The 13,991-nt window shown below is 43.6% G+C and overlaps 1 protein-coding gene across 2 annotated transcripts in view; it reads left to right on the top strand.

Moving 5' to 3' along the window:
- Positions 1 to 728: 728 nt before the first annotated feature.
- Positions 729 to 13,991, top strand: part of LOC142491010 (uncharacterized) — a 34,871-nt gene continuing 21,608 nt past the window's right edge. The window contains exons 1-4 of one of the 2 annotated variants that reach the window (XM_075593353.1): positions 729 to 853; positions 10,265 to 10,371; positions 12,227 to 12,269; positions 13,160 to 13,203. In XM_075593353.1, coding sequence (XP_075449468.1) covers positions 10,284 to 10,371; positions 12,227 to 12,269; positions 13,160 to 13,203 — 175 coding nt within the window. In that variant the 5' untranslated portion in view covers positions 729 to 853; positions 10,265 to 10,283. Of the gene's footprint in view, positions 854 to 10,264; positions 10,372 to 10,855; positions 10,945 to 12,226; positions 12,270 to 13,159; positions 13,204 to 13,991 lie in introns of those variants that run through there. The other variant, XM_075593354.1, reaches the window with a different exon arrangement.

Raw genomic sequence — 13,991 nt, 5'->3', positions numbered from 1 at the left:
CCAATATTTATAACCTGAGGTGGATGGCTGTAACCGTGCCCCTTAACAGAGCAGGTTGAATACTAATTGGCTATCACACACTATAGATGAACCAATCAGTATCCTTCCCCCAGGTTGACACTTTCTGGTATTTGCTAAGGCCGGAGGCTAGGCTACATGTGCTTTGTGTAGTTTATTTTATTATCATTATGTTCTTTTTCACATAAGAGGGAGATTTACTAAGGTGCAATGCGGATAACTGCACTTCAGTCCCACTATAGCTGCCATTCATGCCACTGGCTGTATCAAGTTCCTTCCCTATAGAGAAATCCACATGGCTGTCGGGTATTGCTGGTCCTGCTGTCCAAATGCAGCAACTGCATTGTAATTTCCGTTTGTCCAACCATTTACATGTCCATATAGTAAAGATCTCAGTGCAGGAGGGTGCCCAGAGCTGAAAATGGCTCACTTAAGCTCCAGAGGAAACCTGGTTCAATTTATGTAAAAAAAATTAATGGTGCTTGCAATGCTTGTGTTCTGTGTTAATAAACATATGTACAATGGAAAAGTCATTGTTTTGAGAAAAAAAGGGACTGTATATCACTGGCTGTATCATTTGGGGCTTTTTGGTCTTTTATTTATATCACTGTAGTGCAAAAAAATATTGAATGTAATATTTGCTGTCTCTTAGACTAGGCTACAGCTATGTCCAGCTTCTGAGAGGATGTGGTTGCAATTGAAGTACTAACAGGAAATCAAACGTCTGCTACAAGTCCCCAAGAACAGACTGCCCTACTTACATCAGGGTGGTCCGTGACTGTTACCAGTCAGAGTTAAGAATGGGACAGGTGTGAAGAACCAGCTGGAACATCAAGTAAGTGGATCTGTGATATTAACATGGAAAGAACCCAGGCTGAGTCACATCAAAGCATATTTTGCATGAACAATATATATTGTACACTTGTCTTTATTAGAGGGTGTGTTGAATACGTCTCCTGAGAGGCTTACCTGCTGTAGAGCTCCATCCAGATCTGTTTGAGAGTTATTTTTGCGCGAGCTGAGTATTGTAGATTTCACTTGTGGTATCATACCAATGCAGACCGCATTCCCATAGTACCTGGTCCGTTCTGTACACGAGGCAAAGTTATCCGCCCATAATGATCATTAAAATCTGGTTTGGAAAACATTCCCGGGTCATGGGTTGGATATCCGATTCCATGGGATTTTTTTCAACATTTTCTGTTCATATTAAAGAGAAATATTGGAATAATTGTGTACACCTGAGTTAATGCTCATGGTACAAAATAAATATGTATGTATTGTTGTTACTAGAATTCTAATTGTCTTTGGTTCAGTATATTAATTATGGGTACAGTAGCAATAGTTTTTTTTTGAGAACACCCTGAACAAATATTTAGTTCTGAAAAAACACATTCAGTGCACACCTGCAATTATCTAAGCATTTTCTTCATAGGAACCATACAACAAAATATTACAACTGCAAGCAAAGAGATTGCTGCTTATTTTTCTTTCTTCTAGTTAAAGCAATAGCCTCAACTGTGTAGAAGTATAAAGCTCAATGTTATTTTACGGTGTCATTTTTAGAGAGCATGCTTAATTATTTCCCTAGAAATAATCAACATACAATAATTTAGTAGTAATATAAATGTATAATATATATGTAATTCATTTATACGTTTTTATTTAAGGAGATTACAGTTTATGAGGAATAAATGCCAGAACAGCAATTTATTGGGGGATATCTTCTTTAATGATGCTTCGTTAACCTGACCGACCTTAATTACAAATGATTGTTTCCACTGCTCGATATGTTTTGGTTGATTAGTTTAGGTTTATTGTATTATTATTTATGTTCTTTTTCACACGAGGGAGATTATTGCACTGGGATCACCTATGAGCTGACATTCAAGTCAATGGCAGTTAACGCGGGATTGAGAGTTTGTCATATTCGAGCCTTGGTGAATAGCAGCAATAGTCCCAAACAGGTGCAGGATAAAGCAATCCTACCTTCCCATTTTTGTTTCCTGCCGGAATTAGAATATTTATAATTACATCTTATGTCGCCTCTCACAATATTGGTTGGTGTATTTGTGCATGTTATCAATTTGTAAATTACGTGTGGGGTTGCCAATAACCTAATATTTGAATTTTTGCTTGTGCTCTTCAATGCGGTAGGGCAGTGGTTTCCAACCTTTTTTTGGTTAAGGAAACCTATGTGAAATGCTGAGGAACCCCAACCCTCTCTAAAAGCGCGTCTGAGATCAGATACATAGCAAGGAACCCCAACCCTCTCTAATAGCGCGTCTGAGATCAGATACACTAGAGAGAGTGCAGAGAAGAGCCACCAAATTAATAAAGGGGATGGACATTCTAACTTATGAGGAGAGGCTATCTAAATTAGATTTATTTACATTAGAAAAGAGGCGTCTAAGAGGGGATATGATAACTATATACAAATATATTCAGGGACAATACAAGGAGCTTTCAAAAGAACTATTCATCCCACGGGAAGTACAAAGGACTCAGGGCCATCCCTTAAGGTTGGAGGAAAGGAAATTTCACCAGAAACAAAGTAAAGGGTTCTTTACAGTAAGGGCAGTTAAAATGTGGAATTCATTACCCATGGTGACTGTGATGGCAGATACAATAGATTTGTTCAAAAAAAGGTTGGTCATCTTTTTAGATGGGAAAGGTATACAGGGATATACCAAATAAGTATACATGGGAAGGATGTTGATCCAGGGATTAATCCGATTGCCAATTCTTGGAGTCAGGAAAGAGTCAGCTGAACAATTAGAACAGGAAACACTGTGGGCAATTATGGGTGTTATTTAAAGATTTATTGGTGTTCTGTTCATTAAGCCACTTTTTGCACTTGACAAAGACCTTAGGGTCGAAACGTTGTGTATGCTTTAATAAATCTCTTTATTTTGGAAATCCGTGTGCCCCATCTTCATTCCTTTTTTTAACACGTTACAAAGACATTTACTTTAAGAATGATAATGTCTTTCTAAGGAAGCCAATTACAATGATACTTTTTTTTAATTTGGGCTGCTACATTAAAGTGTCACTTGAAATCTTTTAATGTTTTATACCTTTATATGTTCGCATACTAATCTTTATTCTGTCCTCAGAATGGTAAATAAACTTTGAACACAAACATTGACCTCAATTATAAAAACCACTGGGGCCCACATTGTCTGCTAATATACGCTTTCTGGCATCGATCTGACCATTTGTCACTGTCCAGGATACTCATTTTTACCCAAAGCATTTTTCAAAAGCAAAAAAAAAAAAAGATCAGCTTTTTGTTTCTTTTTCTCTTTCTCTCAAACTCTGACCTTTCATTTTTATTTTGTTGTGCAACGCTTTTATCTGGTATCTATCTTTTGTAGGGGGGGTTACACTTTGCGAAACCACATCATGACATATTGCAAAGTCAGGAGACCAAATAGGGCAAGGCTGCGGCCAGGGTGGAGCGAACCGCGCGTGCACGCTCACGCTCGGCACGATCAGAGTGATAACAACCAAATTTGATTTGGCCGCTTGCTGATGCGTCACGTGTGCGGTTTGCCCAATGACATCATGGACACGCCCCCGGAAATGCCCCCCCCCCCGCATGCGCAGCTAGCTGGCCACAAATCGGCCGAGCAGAGCGCATGATGCCACGGCGCTCGAGCGCCAGCGTGCCCGCTCCCAGCCTGGCCACAGCCTAAGGCGTGAATCTTGGTATATACTCCTAGACACAGGAGACAACAGAGAACTGCATATACATCATGCATTTGTAAAAATAAATAGCCCCCACCCCTCAGAGCTGGAGCCCTGGGACATCTTGGGCAGTAGTTACGCCCCTCTATTTCTGCTCATAATTAATATATTACCTACTACTGTGCACCTCCCTACTTCTGCTGGGAAAATAGTGAGCTGTATACTAATCCCTAAACAGAATTAAACTTCGAGCTGCGTTACACCCCGCTTTACTGTAAGTGCTATACACAAAGTGTAAACCCAGAGTCCTTCTATGAAGCTAGCACAGTCATGGCTGTTTTTTGATCTGACAAATGTGATCTGTCTAGTTAGCAGGATGAGGCATGTGAAGGAAATTCATAATTTACCCTGGAATCAAGTACAGTTATATATTTTTTTAAACTTCTGTAATGTGCAGAAATTGTACAAAACACATATTAGATTGTGGTGGAAAATTTCAAGCCTGAATAACTATATTAAAAATCCTTAGACAGATTGTGCCTGGGCTTGGGTTTTAGTTCCTTAGTGACCAGATCTAGAATTAATGGGACAAGTAAACGTGTCTAGATCAATTTTCAACTTCATTTCCATTTCCTCAAAATCAGGATGTTTATTAAAAGATTATCTTTTTTTAGACTCATAGTGTATGGTTAATCTCCTCAAGGTGTTTATTCTCATGATAAATTAGCAACATCATTAATTATTTAGAACAACTAGATAGAAAGGATTCCCAGCTTTGGATACATTCATCTGATGTTACATGGTAGGAGGGTGACAAATTGATCCTTAGACCATTGTGGGATCATTTGTTATATACATTCTTCAATAATGTAAAAACCAAAATGTAATATTGTAGAAGTACTTTCAAAATCTTCAGTGATTTACTGTGCAAAAAGTGTCTTATAACAAGAGTCCAATCTAGATGACTTTATTTGAGAGAGATAACCATAATCATATTCAAAGGTTTATAAAAGGTATTATTTAACTTAACTCAGTTACTTTGCTACTGTGAGAACTTTCCTTTTCAAGTGGTCTGACTATTTATGTACAACTCTAAGATTATAACTTCATAAGGTGCTGTGTTACCTTCCTTACTATAGTTCCCTCTCAGGTCCCACTTCTACATCTGCTCTCAATTCATACTCATCATATCCTCAAATACCTGAGAACTCTCTCCTCCTACCTTTCTCTCCCTACCACCTGCATCCCAATATGTCCTCCCTATTGGGATACATTTAAATTGCACTGGGGTGAGATTGATATGAGAGATTAGCTTCCTGGACTATCCAAGAACATCAGTGAGTGCCCGACTGGTGGGAACATCTGAGAGGCGTTTCTCCTGGTGAAGTCACAGACTGAAGGCGAAGTCAGGAAAACACAAGGAGTTTGCATGTAGAATCATCAATGCTGGTGCACAGCTGTTTATGCCGATGTTTATGGGTTTCCAGGAATTGCTCGTTTTTCCCCCACAAAATTGTGAGTGCTATTTTAATTTTGTGTATGAAATTATATATTAGAGCTATACTATGTCCCATTTCTCTGTTTTGAGGTACGACTTGAGAAGCCGCATAGAAAGAAAAACGTACTTGTATCAGATTCTTTGAAAAACGCTTACATTCAAGGTCTAAATGTGTGAGGTGAATACCCTGATCTTTGGGTATTTATATACCCAAACATACTAAACCATTTGTGGCTTTTGTCTTCTTTTTTTACAATCTGTTTGCGCTTAGGTCATCTGGGAATTTTTGCATACTACCTCTTGTTGAGCCAGTGTTGGATCAAGGACATAATAGTACCAACTAATTAGGGATAGCTTACTATTTATTTATATTCAGGGCCGCCAACAGGGGGGGGGGCTGCCGGGGTTGGTGTCCCGGGCCCGCTGGCTAGGGGGGACCGTCCGTCAATGCACATTTCCCCCGACCTCTGGCCAGGCCCTACTTCCGTTCACGGCCGGGCCCCGACTCTTGGCTGCCTGTAAGCCTCTTGCTTTCTCTGCCCCCCGCCACCAAGCTTTCACTGTCGACACGCAATGGGGCTCTCTGACGTCAGTGCACGGCGCGCCGGAAGCTGGGTCAAGCTTACTTCCGGCGCGCTGATGTCAGAGAGCCCCGTCGCATGCCGGCAGTGGAAGCTCGGCGACATGGGGCAGAGAAAAGAAGAGGCTTATAGGCAGCCAAGAGTCGGGGCCCAGCCGCAACCGGCAGCAGGGCACCCCCCAACAGGGGGAAATGTGCAGCGCCGGCCGGGGCCCCCCCAGCCAGAAGACCCCCGCAGACACCGGGCCTTGCTTGACCCAAGGTAAGTCTGTATTTTTATATGTATTGGGGGGCTTGGGGGTATTTTTATATGTATTGTGGGGTTTGGGGGGTATTTTTATATGTATTGGGGAGGGTTGTTTGTCTGTCTGTGTGTCTGTATGGGGGGGTTATATGTATTGTTTCTTTATATGTATTGGGGAGGGTTGTTTGTCTGTCTGTGTGTCTGTGTGTGTATGGGGGGGTTATATGTATTGTTTCTTTATATGTATTGGGGAGGGTTGTTTGTTTGTGTGTCTGTGTGTGTATGGGGGGGGGGTTATATGTATTGTTTCTTTATATGTATTGGGTAGGTGGGATTTTTGTATGCATTTGAGGGGGTGGTGGAGGTTGTATATATTTGGTGGGTGGGGATTTTTTTTGTATATATTTGGGTGTGGGAAGTTTTTAGCATTGGGGGTGGGAAGTTTTTTGGTATATAGCTTGTGTGGGGAATAGTCTGAGGGTTGAGGGAATGAGTTAGCGTGGGGTAATTGACTTGACGGAGGGAGAGAGGGGGTGTGAGGAAAAGAGGGAGTAAGAATGAGACGCAGGGGAGAGAAATACATGGGAAGAAGGGGGTGGAAAGAGAGGGGGCTGAAATGAAGTGAGGTGTGAAATGGGGGAGGAGGGGAGGGGTGGCGGCTCGCAATACTGCCGACACAGGGGGAGGAGGGGGGCCTGCTTAAAATGTTTGTCCTGGGCCCCACGATTTCTGTTGGCGGCCCTGTTTATATTATATTAAAAGGGATTTAGGTGAGGCTGTCGTACCTTGTTTGCAATGGTTAGTTGTTAAGGGGTTCTAACTTTGAATGTTGCAGAAAGAAGCTGAACAAGACTGATTTCATGCGTGTTATGGGGGTGTTATCAGTCAGACACATCGATTTATAAGCTGGGGGTAAAGGCCTGTATAGAGATGATAATGTACATTTCTCAGGCATAGGTTTGAATATCTTTAATTTGGGCATTAAAAAGGGGCCTTATGTGTTTTGGAGGGTGCCGAGGACAATTTGTGAAAATAAATGTCCATTGCCATGGAGGGGACAGTGTAATTAAGTAAATTTATGCTGTTATTGGTTTATGTGGTTTCAAATGATGAGTTATAATGCTCCTGGCTGCGGGGACGGACGGGGTAACATTGTGATTATTTAACCACAGGCTGGGGGGGAGGAGAGGTAGAGTTACATGTTCATTTTTAAAAAATAAAATGTTTAAATGGTTTTAAGTTGAAGTATGTCTATGGGCAAAATTAAGTTGGCCGTTATTTACCAAATGAGTTATGTAGCCTTTATCCCCATATCAGTCTGTTGTGGCTTTATTTAAGGTAAGACATGCAATAACCAAGTGTAAGACTAGTCTTCATGTTATTAGACTAAAAACTTTGCTACCATCGTGTCCAAAACTTAGCAATGCAGAGGAGTGTGGCATTGAAAGGCTTCCCTCCTCTCTTATTGTAAATGAATCCCTTTGCAATGTGTTGAAAGCTCATCTGCAACAAAGGGCTTCAACGTACATGTGTGGCCCTTACCCTAAAGCCCCCCTAACCTAAAACCCACCACCCTAGGCCCATAACCTAATACCCCCTACCCTAAGCCCGTACCCTAAAACCCCTACCCTAAGCCTTCACCTTAAAACCCTCTACCTAACCGCTAAAACCCTAAAATTAACCTAACCAGTAATAAAACTTACCTTAGAAGTGGCCAGCGGCTTGGATTCCAGCGGCGAATTGGTTACGGCGGATGGTACGAGGGCGGCGAAGCGGTGGCCATTTGGTCGCGTCGAAACAGCTACGACCAAATGTCCCTTTCTGTCATATCTTAGGCAATTTATAAGGCATGTTTCTCTCCCCCCCCACCCCCCCAACCCACCTAACCCACCTATCCCTAGCTCGTATCTACTGTATGCTCTGGTGAAACATTTGAACTTTCGTGGCAAAAATATGCACACAAAGCAAAAACTTTGCCAACTTTCCCAAATAGCCACATTCCTTGGTAAAATCCAACGTTCACAAGCTGAACTGCAAGACGTTTGCACATCTCCACTTACGATACATGTACGTATTGATTGCTTGACTTGAAAAGCGTACAGTTTTTACTGTTACCCGAGGCTCGGGGTGAAAAAAAAAAGACTTTTTTGGGCCTCCCTCCGTGGGCCTTTTTCTTAGGTAAGTCTAGGCCAAGGTAGGCCAGAAATGTTGTAATTTTGCATACTCCAGCACATAAAATGCTATAAGAATGTCGCCGAAATGTTTTGGCCATTGTGTTTTCTCCTTGCAAGGACCATCAGACTGTGCGTTGTACTGATGGAGTGCTGCCTACTATCGTTCTTGTATTACTCTACTATACAGCAGGGGTGGCAAAGTCCAGTCCTGAAGGGCCACTAACATGTCAGGTTTCCAGGATATCCCTGCTTCGGCACAGGTGGCTCAGCCGGTGGCTCAGTCATAATGACTCGGTCACCTGTGCTGAAGCAGGGATATCCTGAGAACCTGACCTGTTGGTGGTCCTTGAGGACTGGAGTTGCCCCCCCCCCCCCCCTGCGGTACATTGTGGCCACACTGAGTAGATGCATGCGCCTTTGACCTTTTCTGAATTTTTTTGTATCGTGCTAAATCAAGCAATATACAGGTCGGCAGTAAAACCATTATTTCCTGTTAGAGGAAACGGCAACTTTTTTGGTGTACACTTCAGAAACCTAAAAGAAAGAAGCAGATGTGTGTGGGATGCGACAGCATAGAAAAGCACTCGCTGCAGATTGTCATATCACTGCTAAAATGTCATATATCAATGACAACATATTTGTTTTTTTTAATCGGGTATATTGATTTCTGACCTTCTGAAAGGGCCATCCTTCCTACACTCTACTTCTAAACAAAGTTTGTCTGATTGCTGCTTGTGAAACAACATGGCAAATACATTTAGATAAATAAAGCTTTATATAGACAATTCAAGTGGGCACTTTTATTTTTGATTATTTTTTTTTTTATTTGTTAAAGCTGCCGTTTTTAAAAGGGGCGGTGTGCCGTTGGCTGCGGGGGGCGTGGCTGCGGAGGGGGCGTTGGGGTGGTGGGGGACGGTGGCTGCGGGGGGGCTGGTGGCTGCAGAGGGGGGCGTTGGGGCGGTGGGGGGGAGTGGCTGCGGGGGGTGTGGCTGCGGAGGGGGCGTTGCTTGCGGGGGGGCTGGTGGCTGCGGGAGGGCCGTTGGGGTGGTGGGGGGCGGTGGCTGCGGGGGGGCTGGTGGCTGTGGAGGGGGGCGTTGGGGCGGTGGTTACGGGGGGGGCTGGTGGCTGCGGGGGTTGGTGGTGGTGCTGCAGGCAGGGGGTGGCCCGGTGGCTGGCAGTGCTACCAGAGGTTGGCTGTGCTGCAGGGGGGGCGGTGGCTGCGGGGGGCCCAGCGGCAGGTCACAGCAGTTGCAGTTTTTTTTATTAACAGGCACGGCCATGCAGGGGGCCCAGGCCGCTGGGCCCCCTGACTCAAGGGGCCCGGGACGCCAACCCCAGCAGACACCCCCTGTTGGCGGCCCTGAGTACTGCAGGGAAGAATAATAATTTTAAGTGTTAATGGGAATGCTTTTAGGACATCATTTGTAAATGCATCCTTTTATTTTAGACCCCATGGATGGCAGAAATTAAATGGCTAAAGTACTCGTTTAGATGTGGTGCCCGTTGCAAGCAGTCTCACACTGTGCTTGGGAATCTTGGAACACCTGAGGTGGTACATGTGGCTGTGATCACATTGTAATACTGCTAGGTTTGCCAATCTGCACAACGAGACGTTTAAAACTTTATTTCGTTTAGTCCTATAGCTCAGGGTGGCCTGATTCTAGTCAGGCTGAAGCAATTCTTTTACAAGCCACCATTATACTGCTGTGTGTGTGAGAATTACGCACGTAATGGGGAGACATGTACCAAGGAAAGCAAATGGGCAATATAATGATGCTAGGACAGTAAATAACAAGGTGTATCCCTATGCATGAAGGTCTCACAATCACTTGTGCCAGCTTGCTCCTCTTGCATCAGTGAATTATTTGAAGGGTGGTTATTGAAGCAGTTAAAGGTGGGTTTTTTTTGTCAATGCAATATTATAATCACAACATATTTAAGTCCCCCGCTGTGCTGGAGTTTAGGAGATGGTATTGACAATATAGTAAGGTTTGTGTCATATTTTTCATTGTAAATCCTTTTTATGTATACACACAGTAATTCTATTTTTCCCATTTCAGGGAGGGCTCACACAGAACAATGTCTCACAATGAAATATGGTTTGCCGTTGCCTCCATAATGGTACTTGGAACTTTGCTGACTTTGTGCCTATGCTGCAGATACTCTAGTAAGAGTCTGTATTATCATTTATTTGTGTTGTTTCTATTCTTATACAGCACTGCCAGAATTCCCCTCCAGTGTTATACTGCTGCTATGCCATGCACAGTAGAATGCAGTCACAATGGGCCCTATTCAGTACACTTTGTATGTTGTGAAGCTGTAGGGAAGATTTTCACTCCTTTCATTTGAAAGGGACTGAAACCCTCCAAAGCAATGGAAAAAGTTTCTTAGCATATTGAAAAGGGTGGGTAGGAGTGTGTGAGTGAGTGTGTGTCAGTGACTTATCCCTGTTTCAATAAAGCAGCCTCAGAGCTCTGACAATCCAGCAGAGAGAGAGATAATTGCAGACACTCAATTAACTAGTCTCCATCTGGACTAATGCGAGCTCTGTAAAAAGCCTTGTGTGAGAAACAGGAGAGTGATTCCTGAGTTCACAATTGGGCTGACACAGGAAACCAGAGAAGTCCACAGACACTGCCTTGAGCACAAAGGCTGTGCTGAGATCAAGACACCTATATTTCCTGTACACTGAGGACCCAGGAACCTGCCAGAGACTGACATGGAGGGCCACCTGCTTAAGGTACATCCTGAGACTTTGCGGTGATAGGTAGGTAATGGGAATATCCTTATAGTCCTGCAGATGGGGTCTGGAGAAGTAAGTTAGCCCTTACAAAGGGATAGGGGGTTGTTATTTTGTTGTTTCTGTATGTTTTACCTGGACAAAGGAACAGGCTCAATAAAGTCAAGATATAATTTCACCCTAATCTGTCTCCATTATATGAACCTCTGCACACATCTCATACAGTGTGGGAGTGTGTGTGGGAGTGTGTGTGGGAATGTGTGTATGTAAGTGAGAGGGGGAGTGTGTGTATGTATGTGAGAGAGGGAGTGTGTTTGTGTGTGTGTGTGTGTGTGTGTGTGTGTGTGTGTGTGTGTGTGTGTGGGGTGGGGGGGGGGGGGGGCGGGGAGTGAGTGTTTGTGTGGGGTGGGGGTGGGAGTGTGGGTAAGTGAGATGGAGTGTGTGTGTTTGTACAGTAAGTGAGAGGGGGAGTGTGTGTGTGTTTGTGTGTGTGGGGGGGGGGGGGGCGCGGGGAGTGAGTGTTTGTGTGGGGTGGGAGTGTGGGTAAGTGAGATGGAGATGGAGAGTGTGTGTTTGTACAGTAAGTGAGAGGGGGAGTGTGTGTGTGTGTGTGTGTGTGTGTGTGAGGGAGCGTAGGGGGGACAGATGAGAGGTGGGGGGGGGGGGGGGGGTGAGGATTGAGGTTCCTCAGAATTTCACGATCGCATTCTGGGGTCCCCTAACCAAAAAAGGGTAAAAACACTGATCTAAATAGCATATCATACCCCATCAAGCTACTATTTCCAGTAAAGTGTTTGAAATACCACAGGTGTTTGACCTCAAGTATGAAGTAATTTCTCATAACAGAGATGTTTGCACAAGGCATGCAATTTGTCAAACCATATATTAATTCCTGTAAAAAAAAGAAAAAGTACAAAATAATAATTTCTGTTTACCCACTGTCCTTGTACTACATATAGAAACGTGTTCCACAGTACCCCCACAAAACTAATGATCAATGAAAGCTCTGCCCCCCCCCCTCCCCCCCTATTCACTATGCAGGGAAGCAGTCATCTCTTTGATAGGAAAGCTGAAAGTCTAATTCAGTTGACAAGGAGAATCCGGCTTTACAGTATATTGAATAAATTGAATAAAACCCTTGCATTCTGTTAAACTATAAATTGTTTCCTTACTATGAATATTACGAGTATTTATGGTAGGGGTCATCTTTCATATGTAAGTCACCAGAACAATATTGAGGCGCGCATTTGAAAATCCTCTCTTTTTTGACCTCCCTCTGCAGAAAACTCAAACAAGAAAGTCAAGTACACCAGCCAACATGACGTGTAAGTATAGTCTGTTTAAACATTGTGTTAGCATAAACTTGTACGTATTTTTTCTTTTGTGAATACTATTTCAAACATGCTGACCAAAACGAGCAGCTTAACGTAGTATGCAGAAAAACGTGACATACAGTATGTCACAAATAAAGAAAAAGGACCAAAGTTCTTAAAAGAACAATCCAAACGGCTTTTTTTTTTCCTTTCATTTCCCCCCCATAGATTTGAAGCAGGGGTTCCCCAGAGCTGAACCCCAATACTTTCAGCTCTGGAGATACTTACCCCCAAAGGGGGTGCCGGTAGCTCTGCAAAGTTTAAAGCTCCCACGTCACGCGGGCCAATGGGAAGCCGCGCCGGATGACGTCATGGCTTCCTATTGGCCTGCAGGGCACGAGAGCTTTGAAACGCTGCCATTATATGAACCCTGCTAGCAGAGTCGAATGGCTACGGGCACCTCATACGTATAAATGCAAAATTGTATTGTAGCTGTAAAGTATCAACAATGGCAAATACCATACAAATGGTTACATATACTATATACTGGGAAAAAATACAAAATACTTGGAAATACAAACGCTGAAAGCCCTTCTTACCGTGAGAAAAATCATGGTCTAAATAGACCAGAGACTCTTGCCAAAGAGGTGTTGAGTCACTTTGCCTTGGTGTCAGCGTAGGACCCCCAAAAGGTAAAGTTTTGAAGGATATCCCTGCTTCAGCACAGGGAGCTCAATCAGTGGCTCAGTCATTTTGAGTGATCCAGTATAAAAGTGATAGAGGAAAGCAGAGTTATACAGAATGAATATATGGACAAGTAACGCTGCAACGTGCAGTGAGGATGCTGTGCGGAAGAGTTTACAATCAGGAGTATGTTGATAACTATCTCCTTATGTTTACAGGCCAAAAAATCTAAAAAGAGGCAATACATTAAGCATGTATTCAAGTAAGTAATTCCTCTCCCGTGGGCCGTGTGAAAATAATCCTTTAGATCATTCAAGATGGAGGCAGGTATCGTTGTTCCAATTTATTCTTCAGAGACAGAAAGCATATTTCAGGAGTACGAGACTTCAGAGAGGAGAATTATCACTATCTGTCCACGTGTTGGTATTTCATAGTTCTGATATCTCTATGTTCAGGCACAAATATTTATAACATTTTTCTCCCTATTAGCTAAGCAAGCGCTGCGCAAAATTTTCAGCTGCGGCCCCCTTCCTGGGAGCCGCAGCATTCACGCCCCCCTCCCCCGAAGGCACGTCTTCAAATGACGTTGCGGGTCACGTCACGTGACTCCACAGCGTCATTTGACGTGCATTGCCATGGCGCCGCGTGACGTCACATGACCCCGCTGCGCCATTTGATACTGCGTTGCCATGGCGACGCGTCGCTGAAGACCTGGCTCCCAGTAGGTAAATGAGGTTACAGAGGCCTAACGCCTCCCCCGGCATTAAATTAAATGCTTGTAGGAAGAGGGGCCTCTGTAACAGCCTGCGCCCCCCTGCAAATTCTCCCTCCCTCTGGGGGGCGTGCCCCCCAGTTTGCGCACCGCAGAGGTAAGCTATACACGGCAAAAAATAATCCATTTTCTCACTCTTTGCCAAACTATACCTCATAGTTACTAATAAGCAATTAATACAGAAAAGAATATTTACTTATACAACAGATTCCTATTAGAAGTCCGGAGAATTGCCTGTCTGTGACTACCTGGTTTTCTTACCACATGTGTTTCTATTC

Source organism: Ascaphus truei, chromosome 3 (genome assembly GCF_040206685.1).
Source record: "Ascaphus truei isolate aAscTru1 chromosome 3, aAscTru1.hap1, whole genome shotgun sequence".
In the NCBI taxonomy this organism is placed as follows: Eukaryota; Metazoa; Chordata; class Amphibia; order Anura; family Ascaphidae; genus Ascaphus; species Ascaphus truei.
The sequence above is the reverse complement of the archived record's forward strand: the minus strand, read 5'-3'. Positions and strand labels throughout refer to the sequence as shown.